General features: G+C 49.0%; 1 protein-coding gene across 1 annotated transcript; it reads left to right on the top strand.

The window, feature by feature from the left end:
- Positions 1-4,516: 4,516 nt before the first annotated feature.
- Positions 4,517-6,224, top strand: RASL11A (RAS like family 11 member A; the record flags this gene model as incomplete). Its single annotated transcript, XM_083884745.1, is given in 4 exon segments — positions 4,517-4,663; positions 4,666-4,774; positions 4,862-4,941; positions 5,114-6,224. Coding segments are annotated over 4 exon segments (789 nt in total). The 3' UTR covers positions 5,567-6,224.
- Positions 6,225-15,262: the final 9,038 nt, after the last annotated feature.

Here is a 15,262-nt window from a genome sequence, read left to right as displayed (position 1 = left end):
TGCTTGGTTAGCCTTGAAAACAATCTCAGGCTTCATTGTTTTGTAGTTACAGATAAATAAGAATTTACCTTGAAGAGTCATGTCAGGCATTGCTCAGCTACCTTCAGCAAATGATGTAAAACTGATGTCTACATGGAGAGAGAAAAGTACTAGAGAAGCGAATGACCTCAGGCTGTTTGTAGGTGTCGACTGTTGAAAGATACAGAACAGGGAGTTGAAGGGCAGCTTGTAAGTGTGGGAGAAAGGAACAGAGAGATTATGAAGTTTGCTTTTCACCTAAATCGTGGGTGTTCCCATTCTCATGGAATGTAGGTTTTGGACCTTGCATTCAGAGTCTGGCTTGGGCTTGTATTTAAGGGTGAGGGGCTTTAGGTGCTGGAGTTTCCAAGTTCCAGTGAGCAGGTTGCTATGTTTGAGGTTCTCCAAGTTCCCATCTCAGAAGATGCTGCAGGCTGTATAGATGGAATGAGTTTGGAAGTGACTTTGAGGAGTTTGCTCCTTAGCAGGCTGCTCCATGACAGTAGTGCTGTGTTCTGACACCAGAGGTGTTGGACGTGCAGTGCACCACTGTATCCTGAAGCGCTCACTGTTGCACCTTATGCACTTGGCTTTTATGGTCAAGGGGCTTTTCTTGGAGCAGCAAGAGTTGTGTACTTCATCAGACTCTTTGGCTTGTCCGTTTCCACAGCCATTTAAAATTGGTATTTGCCTTCCTAGATAAGCATCATTTTCCACTAGGCTTTGTAGGAATTAAGTGGGAGGCTATTGGATACAAACTTTGGTGATGGCATTTTAAATTTGTTTCTCATGCATGCATGTCTAAGCTATTTTGGTTCTGTGTTTGGTCTGTACTCATTTATCAAAATCACGGTGGATTAGCTGTAGCAGCATGATGAGATGATTAACATCATAAGTGGGGCATAGTCCTAACCGTCTGAACTTATATTCAACAATTTGGAATAATAAGACTGGACAGCATTACAGTGGTCTTGTTTAAGAGCTGTGCTCCCAGAGACACTGCATTGCAACACTTCCCAATTTATTTAGAAAAACTGTTTTTAAGGTCACTATGCCGACGGTAGTTGGTTGTAAATGCATATTTGGAAGCCCTGTTTGGGCTAGGAAGAGGGAGGGAAGGCTTTCCTTGGTCAGGATTCCCAGAAATGACTGCAGTTGAAGGGGGTTTGTACAGGAAGAAAATAATATTTTTTTGTTTTTAATGTTTGGAAACAGGACAAATAAACTAAAGTGTAACCTGTCTGTTCGTTGCACTTAGTGCAAGTGAGCATTTTCATGCTCATCTGAAGTTTGCAGAAACACAGCTCAAACATTTAACAGATCTCGGTACCTGCTGCTGAAGTTTGCTTCTTTGTGTGTTTGGCTGCCCTGTTCTTGCACAATCCTGACGAAAGAGGGAGATCTGTGAATTGGGAAAAGCCGAATAACTCCAGTCCTGAGCTGAAAGATGAAGCATGTTCCTTACAGGGTTTGGAGTGACCAGTTTTGACTTGCCCTGGAAGGGGTTTTACACACTGAACCCATAAGCTTTAACCAGTTCTCTGCAGTCCCGTTCTGAGGCTCCTTAACAGCCACAAACCTTTACTGCTGCTTCCCTGCCAAAAGCCCTGGCAAAATCTCCTGTTGTCTCCTAGAGAAGCAGCAAGGAAGCTGCCTTCTGAGCTGTCGGCTTCATCTTTTTTAGCACATTGGCAACACCAGGATCTGAGGTTTCCTGAGCACTGTGTAGGCAGTGTTAGGCAGGGAAGATCAGTGAAAAGGCAGAAAGGACTGGGAAGGGGGAGGAGGAGCCATTGTCAGTGCAGAGGCTGCACTGGGTAGGAACATGGTTCCCACCAGCAGTACCATACAGCTTAGGAAGCCAGAAAAGTAAAAAGTAGCTCCAGATGCTCTCAGAATGTCTTCCCTGCCCACTGTCAGAGGAACAAGCCACCTACTCCCCACTAAAGTACTGCCGTTGAACATTTCCAGAGCCTGGAATAGGCTGCAGCATGGCATACCTGGCACTGAGCTGTGTTGCTCTGGGAAAGGGGGTAGTGGTGGGCCATAGGGATAGTGGTGTAGGCCATCTGCAGAGGGTGGGTGAAAAAGTACAGCCTGGTGCTTCCACGTGGGGCCTGCAGAGCGGAGAAAGACCCCTTGGAATAGCTTTGAGGCCCACAAATCCCAGGGTGCTTAGTCCGCACAATAGGGATGGCCAATCTGGGCCCCAACTGCTTCAATGTACTGAGCTGCTCCTGTTGCACCTGGGTGATGGAGACATAGTCTGTCACACCCAGGACATGAATTCCTTCACAGGGTGTCCTTCCTGGGGCTAGCCAATCTCTCTGCTTGACCACCCCCATTTGGCCTTTGGGTGTGCTCCCAGCAGCAGGAAAGGCAGCTTGAGCTGTACACCTGCCCAGAAAGAGGCAGCTCCTCAAGGTTTGAGAAAGATGGTTGTTTAATACTGTTTTCACAGCTCAGTGCCTGAGAATCATCTGCCTGGAACAGACTTATTTCAGAAGCATTCTTTCAGAGGCACACTGAATGTACTCTGATAGCTCTTTTGTAAAGAAATGTATAAAAATAGCTGCTGCTGGCACTGTGAGTGAGGCCAGAGACAAGTGATCCCCTGACAATAGGAGCAGATGACAATAGCAGGGACCTCTGGAAACCAAAAGCTTTTAGTGATGCAAGAAAAATCTTCTTTCCTAAAAGAAAAGAGCTCACTGGCATGATGGGGAGTAAAATAGAAAGTTTAGGGGCAATAGGTTTTGGAAGTTAAAAGGTACCCTGGAAGTTAAAAGAAACCCGAAGGGGTTCTTAGGCACTAGAGTAGCACAAATAATCAACAGTGCTCCTTCCACCATGCTTTTCTGCAGGTATTATTACTTTAACTGATGTTAATTAGTATTTTCTTAACTCGGCTGCCTGTGTGTGAGCATCCAGGGTGATTTGGGCTCTCTAAGCATCAACCTGCATCCAGGGCCCAGCAGCTCTCAGGGTGGCTCCATCCCTCAAGTACCATCCCATTCAAGTACCATCCACTGTCCTCTTCCATGTTGTGTCCTGCTGGCATGTGCTATCTCCCTGATAAAAACTACAGCAGCCTCTGAACGAATTATTTATCTTTTTAAGCACTTACACGGGTTGCAAGGCAGTGCACAGCAGAAGCAGGAGCCAGGGCAGGGGCGGTGCAGGGGGAGAGAGCGGGGCGGTGCAGGGGGGATAGAGAGCGGGGCGGTGCAGGGGGGATAGAGAGCGGGGCGGTGCAGGGAGGGGAGAGCGGGGCGGTGCAGGGGGGATAGAGAGCGGGGCGGTGCAGGGAGGGGAGAGCGGGGCGGTGCAGGGAGAGAGAGCGGGGCGGTGCAGGGGGGATAGAGAGCGGGGCGGTGCAGGGAGACAGAGCGGGGCGGTGCAGGGAGGGGAGAGCGGGGCGGTGCAGGGAGAGAGAGCGGGGCGGTGCAGGGAGAGAGAGCGGGGCGGTGCAGGGGGAGAGAGCGGGGCGGTGCAGAGGGAGAGCGGGGCGGTGCAGGGAGGGGAGAGCGGGGCGGTGCAGGGAGGGTAGAGAGCGGGGCGGTGCAGGGAGGATAGAGAGCGGGGCGGTGCAGGGAGGATAGAGAGCGGGGCGGTGCAGGGAGAGAGAGCGGGGCGGTGCAGGGAGGATAGAGAGCGGGGCGGTGCAGGGAGAGAGAGCGGGGCGGTGCAGGGGGAGAGAGCGGGGCGGTGCAGAGGGAGAGCGGGGCGGTGCAGGGAGGGGAGAGCGGGGAGGTGCAGGGGGGATAGAGAGCGGGCGGTGCAGGGAGAGAGAGCGGGGCGGTGCAGGGAGAGAGAGCGGGGCGGTGCAGGGAGAGAGAGCGGGGCGGTGCAGGGAGAGAGAGCGGGGCGGTGCAGAGGGAGAGCGGGGCGGTGCAGAGGGAGAGCGGGGCGGTGCAGGGGGGATAGAGAGCGGGGCGGTGCAGGGAGGGGAGAGCGGGGCGGTGCAGGGAGAGAGAGCGGGGCGGTGCAGGGAGGGGAGAGCGGGGCGGTGCAGGGAGGGGAGAGCGGGGCGGTGCAGGGAGAGGAGAGCGGGGCGGTGCGGAGAGGGGAGAGCGGGGCGGTGCAGGGAGGGGAGAGCGGGGCGGTGCAGGGAGGGGAGAGCGGGGCGGTGCAGGGAGGGGAGAGCGGGGCGGTGCAGGGAGGAGAGAGAGCGGGGCGGTGCAGGGAGAGAGAGCGGGGCGGTGCGGGGAGGGGAGAGCGGGGCGGTGCAGGGAGGGGAGAGCGGGGCGGTGCAGGGAGAGAGAGCGGGGCGGTGCGGGGAGGGGAGAGCGGGGCGGTGCAGGGAGGAGAGAGAGCGGGGCGGTGCAGGGGGGATAGAGAGCGGGGCGGTGCAGGGAGAGAGAGCGGGGAGGCCCTTGGGCGGTGCAGGGAGAGCGGGGCCATTAAAAGCCGCCGGCGCTGGGCGCTGCGGGCGCTGCCGGCCGAGCGGAGCCGAGCGGAGCTGTCCCAGCCCTGTGGCTGCCCAGCCGCCTCTCCCATGCGCCTGCCGGGCATGTCCCAGCCCTGCCTGCTGGCGCCCATCGCCGAGTGCCCCCCGGGGCCGCCCGGCGCCCAGCTCCGCCTGGCCGTGCTGGGGGCCCGCGGCGTCGGCAAGAGCGGTGAGTGCGGGGCTGCCCTTCCCTTTCCCCTTCCCTTGCCCGCCCGTCCATCCCGCCTAACAAGGCGCTCTGTGTTCCAGCCATGATCGTGCGGTTCCTGACCAAGCGCTTCATCGGCGACTACGAGCCCAACACGGGTGAGTGGGGCGGGCACGGCGGGGATGGACGGGCGGGGATGGACAGACGGGTCCCGGTCCGGCGGCTCACGGCTCTCCCCTCCCCAGGAAACCTCTACTCCCGCCTGGTCCGCCTGGACGGGGACCACGTCGCCGTGCAGATCCAGGACACGCCGGGATGCATCCAGGTACGGAGATGTTTTGGATCAATCCATTCTTCTCTGCTACCCAAAGCCCAAATTTCCTGCCCCGGCTTTGTCTCCTGAGACAGAGCTGAGGCTTTCCTCCGGATGCTGCTGTGGTGCAGCCTCGATACTTTGCTGACCCAGAGCCGGATCTGTTCTCTGTGTTGCCCCCCAGGTGCAGGAGGACTGTGTGCAGGTGCCGGACTCCCTGTCCAGGTGTGTGAGGTGGGCCGAGGGCTTCCTGCTGGTCTATTCCATCACCGACTACAGCAGCTACCAGTCGGTGCAGCCGCTCCACCAGCACATCCGCAAGGTGCACCCCGACGCCAGGACTCCCATCATCATCGTGGGGAACAAGGCAGACCTCCTCCACGCCAGGCAGGTACAGGCTAAAGAGGGACTGCAGCTGGCAGATGAACTGGGCAGCCTGTTCTTGGAAATCTCCACCAGTGAGGACTCTCAGGGTGTCTGTGATGTCTTCCAGTATCTTTGCAAGGAGGTCAGCAAACTACAGCACGCTGGCAGCACGGACAGGAGGCGCTCATCCATCATTCCCCGGCCCAAATCTCCCAACATGCAGGATCTAAAGAGACGTTTCAAACAGGCTTTATCTTCCAAAGTCAAGTAAAACACACAGTGAGATCCTGTGGGACTTGATAGAATTTATTTTTGTAAACGAGTTAATAAAAATATTTATTTTTGTATTAATGCCAGCAGTGTAGAAGTAAGTATGTCACTAAGCTTGCAGTTTCCTTGCTGTTCTCTCATTTGACTGATTGGGTTATTTTTGGGAAAAAAACCCCACCCTGCTGCATAGCAACTAAATAGAGGTAGTTGGAAAGGGGACTTTTGTCAGGAGGCTTTGATTCCATTTCTTATTTGGGGAGCCTGGGATTTTCTGTGTTAAGCTCCTCATATGATTTTCTTTGGAGGCCTCCAATTCCTGTTTGTAAAATGGGAGTGTTGAGGATGTAAATCATTACCTGCCTTTATACAATGCTTGGAAAGCCCTTGGTGGAAAACTTTGTAGGAGACCAAAAAAAAAAAAAAAAAAAAAAAGCCCTATTAAACATGAAAATATAAAAGTGTCTGTAAGAATTCTGATTATAACAGAACTGCTTTTCTCCCTCAAAGCTGCTGTTTTCCTTGCACCTGGATAATAGCCTGGATGCTGATAGGCTGTTAGGAATGAGCTCCAGTTTCTGATGTACCTTAGAGATCTGTCCTCCAGACTTAATCATTTGAGCCCCAAGCATTTAACAAGAGGGTTGAGTTTCTCCTACAGATTACCGTGGAACAAAGTGCTGAGCAATCCACAGCAGAGGAGTGTGTGGGTTGGCTGCTGCTCTCTCTGGAGATGTGTGACAGGAAGGACTGATGCGTAGGTTCCCTGGACAGAAAATAGCTACATTTAAAAGGAATCACACCTTTCTCTTCCCCAGAGTAATTTCGTAGCTATTGGAAACAGGTCAGACTTTACTCCGTTTAAACTCTAAACCATACTAGAGTGGGTTTTATAAACTGCTTGCTAGATGTCTGAGCATGGAATGTAGGTTTTGCACTTCCAATATGCCTCTGAATTACGTATGTAAGAAATAAAACGACTCCATGCTGAGGGGGAAGTGTGGAAGTGGATTAATATGTACAGGAGAAACTTGCTGTCCTCACTCAAGTGCAAGTCCAGTAAGTTTTTATTTTGTGAAATCTCATAGATTAAGTCAAAAGACCACTTCCCTCTTCCCTTGTGTTAGGAAAGGCAGGTAGGTGCTATGCCTTGCAGTTAGTGGGCAGTCCCTGTTGTTTCTGATTCCTGGCCCACCTTCACTCTTTATCTGCATCTGAGTCTTCCTGGTGGTGGTAAGTGAAGGGAGGGTGACTGAGCAAGTTAAAGATGATGATCTCTGCAGAAGCACCAGAGGCCTGTGTGAGCACTGGGCAGGGCTGTGGGGTGCCAGCAGCACTGTTCCCCACCCAGGGCTATGTGCACATCTTCAGCCCAGGCATCTCACCTGTCTCCTCCCTGAAGGTGCTGTGCTGCCCTACCCCAGGCACAGGAGAGCTGATACTCTGACCTGCAGGAACAGACTGAAACTGGAACTGCAAGCTGGGTCCAAAACTCTTGGAGCTAATTCCTGTCAAAAGCATGGTGACAGCCTGGACAAACCAAAGTACTGTTTAAACATGTTAATGCAATATTTAACACATATTAAATATTTCTTCACTGTGAGAGTTGCTTTGCCAGGCCCAGGACTCAGGGCTTGGGGGGAGCAGGAAGATGGGGTTGGTGAGAACAAGTGTGTCCCTGGCAGACTTGAACTCACCACATGGACCACACGTCCATGGGGAAATTTAAAGAGGAATTAAAAAGTCAAAAGTAGGATATTTGTGAAACATTTCACTATCTTGAAACCAGGATAACAAATTGTTTCCAAGAGAAAATGCCACTCATTTTCCTCATCTCTCTCTTTCATGGGAAAAAGCTAGAGCTGGGTCTGGCTACATAGGCACCCATGCTCAGGTCAAGGCACAAAACCTCCTGTCTCCACCCCATGCTTCTCATGCTGTTGGGCTGCTTCGGCCACATGACAGGAGCAGGATGACCCCCTCAGGGATGTAATGGGGAATCTGGATGATTAGAACATGTCAATGGCAGGGAGGGAGGGAAGCTCTGATTTCCTCCAAATTAAGGCAGCAGCTGCTTTGGGCCACTCTGGATAACACTTTTGGGTGGAGGTACATAAATTAGGCATTTATACTGTTTGTCTGAATTCCCCCTGGCCGGTACAGATCTACTCTCACCCAGAAGTTTTCAACCCTGAGCTGACAGGTAAGGCACAGGAAGGACCTGCTGGCCCCCAGTACATTTTGCCCCAGCATTTTCTTCAGTCCTGGGTGAGCAAAGAGGGGCACACCAGTACAAGGAGGGCAAGGCATCTCTCGAGTACTAGCAGAGCAGCTCCAAAGCCTTGTTTCTCCTGGGCCCTGGCCACTTATGCCTTCCCTACTGAACACTTGCCATCCCCAGTCTCTAAGCCCTTCACAGAGGGTGGCTTCAGGAGGTTAAGTGGTGCACAGTCTGTCCTTTCTCCTTGATCAGAGGAAAATATGCATCTGCCTCTTTCCTCCCACCACCTCCTCTCTGAAACAGAATCACAGCAATTTTCCCTGACAAGACGGATGAGTGGGTTTTCAGAAGCAGGGATGTGTGCGGCATCACACACTATTATGGCTGCTACTACATCAGCATCTCCCCCGTTGGACTATTTTGTCTACTTATCTCCAAGCTCTGAAATCATCCAGTAATGCTTTGAGGCTTCATGAATTTTAAAATAGCAGCTGCCATCAGCCTGTTCTGTGCACTTCAACTCAGCAGCTGCACATCCCTAGACAGGGATAGGGATGTTTTCTTTAAAAAGCTTTATGGATGTCCTCTTTATTTGCTGCCTCACTTGAGCACCTGGACCCAGGCTGCTTCCTCTCTGTGTCTTGATGAGGGCTTGTCTCTCAGCACAGGAAATGGTCAGTGCTGCAGGTTCATGCTGTATCCTGTGGTTTGTTTCTATGAAGGACTGTGGACAAGGCAGACTGTGAACAAGGACTGTGTTCACACCATGGACAGGAGTTGGGTTGAAGCTTCAGATAGAGAGCAAAAGTGATTGAGGTACAGATGGATGCATGGATGCATAGATGCATGGATGGGTGAACGGATGGATGGCTGGCTGGAAACAAATCTGCATCCCATGCACAGATCTCCTGTAAAATGATTTTATTTCTGTGGAACTTCATTAGCTTTTGGTGAATGGAAGGTCTGAATAGATTCAGAATAAATCCTTTAGGCAAAGGTGACGTTTTATGGCAGTTGCACTTGGCAGATGACCACTGGTGGTTCACATCAGTATGGCAGCAGGATCTCTTCGGTTTCTCCTGAAGTGAGGATCCAAAGTCTGTTGTCCTTCTAGGATCAACATCTTGGAGGGTGATGCTGTTGTTGGGTCACCATGCAGAACTGTAGGCAACATTCTAAAGAACTGTGTCCCTGAGGTACCTTCAGTTACATCCCTGAAAACCTTGTTATGAATAGAGCATGGCTTACAAAGCAGCAGCTCAGATTGGATCTGGGGTAATTAATCACAATTCCCATTTCCCTAATGATTGTCAGGCTTGCTCTTCCACCACTCCTCATTTCACCTATCTAAAAAGAAGGAGAAAGCAAAGACTTTTTATTGAAAATTGTTTCAAGGGAATTGGTTCATGAAGTTTTCTTACTTACATTCAATGCTTGATGCTTTTGACTGAAAGAACAATAAATGTATACTGTGACTTGTTGTGCCAGTGTATACTGTGGAGCATAATCAGCTATATCCTATCATCCCACACTACCAAAAGAAAAATTAGGATATAGAGATTGAGCTTTCATTTCAGTGCCCTGTGATAACTTGATTTACAACTGAAAAGCTACAAAGTGAATTTTGCATAATGATTATAGAGCTTCACAGATGTCATGGCTGCCGTTTTGAAAAATGTGCTTGGTTGTTTGCCATCCACGTTTTTCCATTATGACAGAAAATAAGCAGCCCTAGGAGCAATCCTCACCAGGGACCCTCACGGTGTGAGCTGCTGTGTAGAGATGGCTGCTTCAGCCCCATGCTCTGCCCTTTGGGCTTTGCTGGGCAAGTGTTTGGGCAGAGGTACCCAATTACCCAAGCTTGTGGGGTCATGGTTCAGCAACTTTATTTTGACCTGTGCACAATATTTCCATTAAAATGTATCTGTCCGGGAAATTGTGCAAGGTTATTTGTCAGCCTGCCCTCATAACTGGGAAACAGTAATTAATCCTTAAAGCTGGAATATTTCTCTTCTAAGGTATTTGGCTCATTCCACATAACTAAAAATATCTCCTTCTCAGGTTTCAAATGGTCCTTGTAAACATTTCAAACTAATTTTATCCCCTGGGATGGTAAGCCAATATCAACAAATATTGTTTCTGGGAGCAGCTCAGAGAAGAGGGAACTACACTCTCCCCCAGCTGGGGCAGTGAGGTGAATTACAGACTCCTGTCCTGCAGCTGATACTTCCTTCCACTCCTGCAAACAAATCCCCGAGCAGGCAAAGAAATGTGCCTGTTCTTTGGGGCTCAGAGCCTGAACCCTTCCACAAGCCTTTAAGAGCTTGGTGGTTTGATCTGAACCATGCTCAGCAAGCAGACCTCCCAGTGCTACCATTTGTTTTTGGTATTAGAAGTCCAAACATCTCTTTTAACATTAGAAGACAGATCTGGCAGAAGCCAGAGGAGTGCAGAGATCATGGAGAAACCATAGTGACAGCAGCGTGGTGTTGGCAGCACCTTAGGATCTGAAGCAGATAAGGAGGTGTTGCCTTCCTGTAACAAAACAGAGGGCAATAAATATGGATGTGATTAGGCTGATTTGGTTGAAAATTCACTGGTTGGAAAATCATTTGGTTGAAAATTCACAGCACTCAGATGCTGAGGAAAGGAAGGTCTGGCTGTCACTCCAGCGTACCAAAGGCCAGTGAGGAGGGCAGCTGCCCCCAGGAATTCTCCCTGGGTCCTGCCTGTGGCTGGGGACACTCCCCTCACCTCAACTGAGACTTCTCAGCAAGTAACACATGCACTACAGCCCATGGGAAGGGGATATGCCTGAGATAGATAATTTTGCTCCTCCACAGGGAGAAACCACCCTGCATGATGCCCCCATTGTGGAGGCACCTTGGTCTGTGCTCCCCAGCAATGAGGAGATAAGTCCACAGTCCAGACTTACTATATTTGTTCATTCTTTACCATCTTTGAGCCTCTGAACTGAGCTGGGGAAGAGCTGGCCTGGGCTTTAGACATGAAGTAACTACTTCATCAGTACAGACAGGTGGAGCATTTGAGGATTTTATATCAAATCTTTTTACTCTTTCTCTTATGCCCCATGTCTCAGACAGCATATAGAGGGTAAACCAGAGAGCATTCAAGTGGCAATGTCCCTGCAGATTAAAGGTACTTAAAACACAGCATTAGTCAAGAGGGAATTTTTACATCAGCCCAAGTGCTGCTCACATATGGCCTATTGAAAAGCCTTTTAATGGGCTGGTTTGTGGCTGTTGCACTACAAGGCTGTGGCTGTTATTAGAATGTGCAGATGAGCTACAGCATGTGCTCTGTGCTAGGGAGTCCCCATCCCTCAGCTGAACAACAGGGGGAAAGATGCTGTATTATTTTAAGGAAGGCCTTGGAAAAGCTCTGGTGTTCCTGCAGTGAGCTCAGTCAGGTGCAGGTGGGTTCCATTTCCTTCAAATGGGTACTAGTAAGTGATTTGCTATTAAAAAATGTTTATAAAATGTCATATCTGGATGCTCATGTTTTTTTCAGCCCATAGCAAATGGATGCAGATGGAGTGTGACTTCTGGTGACCCTTCAATATTTAAACAGGAAGATGCAAACTTGAGAGTTATTCTGAGTCTCACATGCCTCTCTCATGCCAATGATCCTGCTGTAGAAGAGCCTGTCTAGAATTAAGGGTTATTGGCAGGAGGCAGAGGTCTGTGCTAATTCAGGCTCATACCTTGAAGATAAAATATGCATCTGGTTGTTGAGGTTACTCCTAATTTTAGCTCTGGTGTTGAATAATGGAATAGCATTAATAGCCTGATATAAATCTGCCCATATTTCTTATGCAAAATTATCATCTCGATAGTGAAACAGGCTCCTTTAATTTTGCCTGGGTGCTGAAGAAAGTGCACAATAAATATGCATTCAATTAGCTTAATGTGAGTGAACAAAAATACATAATGCCTAATATAGCTGCAATTCCAAGAACCGATGCATCAAACACAATGAATTGTTTTCCAAGGCTTTTGATTGTTTCAGGGATTTCTGATCAAGCTTGCTTAGAAGGCATTATAATCTATTTGTCTGTGTTATTGAGATATTCACATATGAAGCTGATAAAATGTAAGAAAAACATGAAGCAGAACTGAGTTATCTTAGCTGCCTTGCTGGCAGCATTGTCCTCTTGCATAGTGAGAAGAAAAAACACAGGAGGAAATTGGGAATTTCAGGGATCCATCCTCATGTGGACAGAGCAGGGGAGAGGTAAGGGGACGTCAGTTCTGCTTCCAGCCACACCACCCAGGCACATGCTGTGTGCTGTACCATGGGAACTGGTAATTATAGAAGCTTCTTCTTACCTGGAGGCAACACAATGGGCTCCTCCCACTGCTTGTGCCCTTTCCAACCCTCAGCATCCTCCCAGTAGGGAGCTGAGCTGGCAAATGTAACTTAGGCACTGGGAAAGTTCCTCCTGGCAACTGCCTGAAAGTCTCCACGATTGTGCCTATGCTTCCAGCTCAAAGAGAGCTGGGCACTGAAGCCCAGTCCCAATATCCAGTGGACTGGTCCATACTCACTCTGCTTAAAGCTAATTGCCCCTAGATTAGGAAGGTCTGCATGAAATAATATTCAGTCCTGGAACTCTTCTGGGCCCTTTGGGATACTCAGGTCCTTAATGATTTCCTTTCCTTTCCTTTCCTTTCCTTTCCTTTCCTTTCCTTTCCTTTCCTTTCCTTTCCTTTCCTTTCCTTTCCTTTCCTTTCCTTTCCTTTCCTTTCCTTTCCTTTCCTTTCCTTTCCTTTCCTTTCCTTTCCTTTCCTTTCCTTTCCTTTCCTTTCCTTTCCTTTCCTTTCCTTTCCTTTCCTTTCCTTTCCTTTCCTTTCCTTTCCTTTCCTTTCCTTTCCTTTCCTTTCCTTTCCTTTCCTTTCCTTTCCTTTCCTTTCCTTTCCTTTCCTTTCCTTTCCTTTCCTTTCCTTTCCTTTCCTTTCCTTTCCTTTCCTTTCCTTTCCTTTCCTTCTTTCCTCTGCAGTTCAAAAAAACACTCAAATTACTTGAGAGCTGTGTTTGAGCTCATAAGACTGGTATTTTTAGCATGCAAAATAGGCTTTGTATTTTCTTGTATGAGGCTCACAGAGGCATTTTAGAGTGCCATGCCCAAAAGGGTCCTGTTAAAGGCTGTGTGGGCAGGACCTAGCACCACCCCATCCATACTATCTTTTGGGAGACAACTTGAGGGAATGAGCTGTTCCAGGGCAGTGCTTGAAGGGAGCTGTCTGAGGCCACCCACAGAAGAGATAAGCAGCTGGAGTAGGTGGGCAGAATTCCACTACAAGGGTCCACTCAATGACCTTCCTTCAGGGCCCTGAAGAGAAAAACCTGCTCACCCCAGTGAAGATCAGGATTTTTCTTCTATAGCTTGCCACTAATGTAGAGAGTTTGGCTCCATTATCTTTGTCATTACACTTCAGGCAGATTTGGGCTGATTTTAGCCCTCTCCTAAGGCACCTCTTTGCCAGACTGCCCAAATCCATGCCCCTTAGCATCTCTTTGTAGCTCATGTGCTCTAGGCCACTGACCATCCTGTGGGGTTTCTCCAGTTTCTCAATGAACTACTGAACTGCAGGTCCTAAATGGGACAACACTTCTGGAGCAGATTTAATAGGACTGAGTAGAAAGGGAGCAATAACTACCCTCCAGCTGTGCTGAAGTCTCACAGCAAAGCCCAGGTCCTTTCCTGCAGGGCTGTTATGTAGGCAGAAGGATGCCATCCCACACCAAAGTGAAGGGTTTGGAGTGATCTCATTAAACTCCATGGGATTTCTACTGTCATACATCCCAAGTTCCTCAAGGTCCCTCTGGACTGCCTCTGCCAGCTCTGCCAAATGGAGATGGCTGTCATTACTTCTAATCCATTACCATCTGTAAATGTGCTGAAAGTGCCCTCTCTGTCATCAGCCTAGTGGCTAATGAAAATATTGAACAATATCAACTCCTGTGTCATTCCCTGGGGTCCTGTGTTCATTATTGGTTGCCAGATGTCCCATCACAACATTGATTTTTATTCCTTGACCTAATGGTCCAGCTAATTTTTAGTCCAGCTAATTTTCAATCCATCTAACAATTTGTTCATCCAATTCATGTTTGCTCAGGTTTTGCATGAAAATGCTGCAGGAGAATGTCCAGCTGTCAGAGCTGTTCCTGATCACTGTGAGTTTCTAATAATCAACAGTAGCCATGAGGTCACATCACTCTTAAGTGAACCCTGCCTGCTCACCTGAATCCCAATGCTTACAGCTTCTCAAGGCAGACCTTCATCTGTTCCACCTCATATTGGTTGCTTCCCTTCTTCTCAAATAATGCTGGATATGTAAGGTGTGGGAGTAAGCCTTGACAATGAAATGTATGCCAAAAAAAAAAAAAAAGCCTTAAATGCTTTGGTCTTTTTTGCTTATCATCTTGTCAGTGGGTTGGCTCACATATTTGTTGACAGACTCACAATGTCTCCACATTGCTTTTGCTGCTAAGGCACATGCAGCATCCATTCTTCACATTTCTTCTTGTCCCATGCAGTCTAAACTCAGCTGAGCTTTGTCCTTTCTGATTTCATCCTAGAGTGAATGATCAATGCTCACAGGATGCTTTTGGTTGCCTGCCCATGCTTCCAGTTGTTGTTATCTCTTATTTTGCATGTCAATTAATCAAGAAGACATTTGCTCAGGCAAAATGCTGTACAAAGGGATGGTCTGCTCCTAACCTGTCTTTTTCATACTCCCTGGGCCACTGTTACTCTTCTCTGACATCCCAGGCCTCCAGCTGGATTTAGGGTGTCAGGTCACAAGTGTTCCTCCTTGGCATCCGACCTGCAGCACAGGGATTTAGGCCAGAAATCTGAACATAATTCCTAAGAGTCTGGGCAGTTAGGTCTGGAAAAGGAGCACATCAATCCCATATAATCTCACCCCTCAGAATTTTTTAAGAAGAAAGAGGAGGGCAGTGGGGTTAGGCACTCCTGCACTGGGTCTGGAAAAGCTGTATGAATTCCTCAGTCCTGCTCAAACCCAGTTTTTTGTCATCTCTTCAATGTACCATCTTCTTTGTTCAGCTGTGAGTCTCTTTCCATTACAGCTCCTTTCTCCACATGACCAGGTCCTCAAGGGCTCTCTCCAATCCTCCCATTTTCTGGTCTAGAAAGATGCATTTCATTCCTCTCCTATCAAGAGCTCCATCTCTTCATGGTTTGGAAAACAATGGAGACATGATAGTGGGTGCCTGTGAGCACACAAGCTCCTTGGGGAAAGGGGCTGTTATCTGGAGATATAACATCCTTCATCTCCCTGGAGAACAGGGCTGAAGGCTGCCCATCCACCCATCAGCTCCTTCCTGGAGGACCCAGAAAAATGCAGGGAATGTGCACTGCTGATCTTGAGAGGGAGCTGGAAATACAAACCAGAAATAGTCTCCTTGCTGCATGGCTCCCCACCACCAGCA

The sequence above is a fragment of the Zosterops lateralis genome (genome assembly GCF_965231275.1).
Source record: "Zosterops lateralis genome assembly, chromosome: 2".
Taxonomy (NCBI): domain Eukaryota; kingdom Metazoa; phylum Chordata; class Aves; order Passeriformes; family Zosteropidae; genus Zosterops; species Zosterops lateralis.
This window is presented reverse-complemented; position numbering and strand designations above follow the sequence as displayed.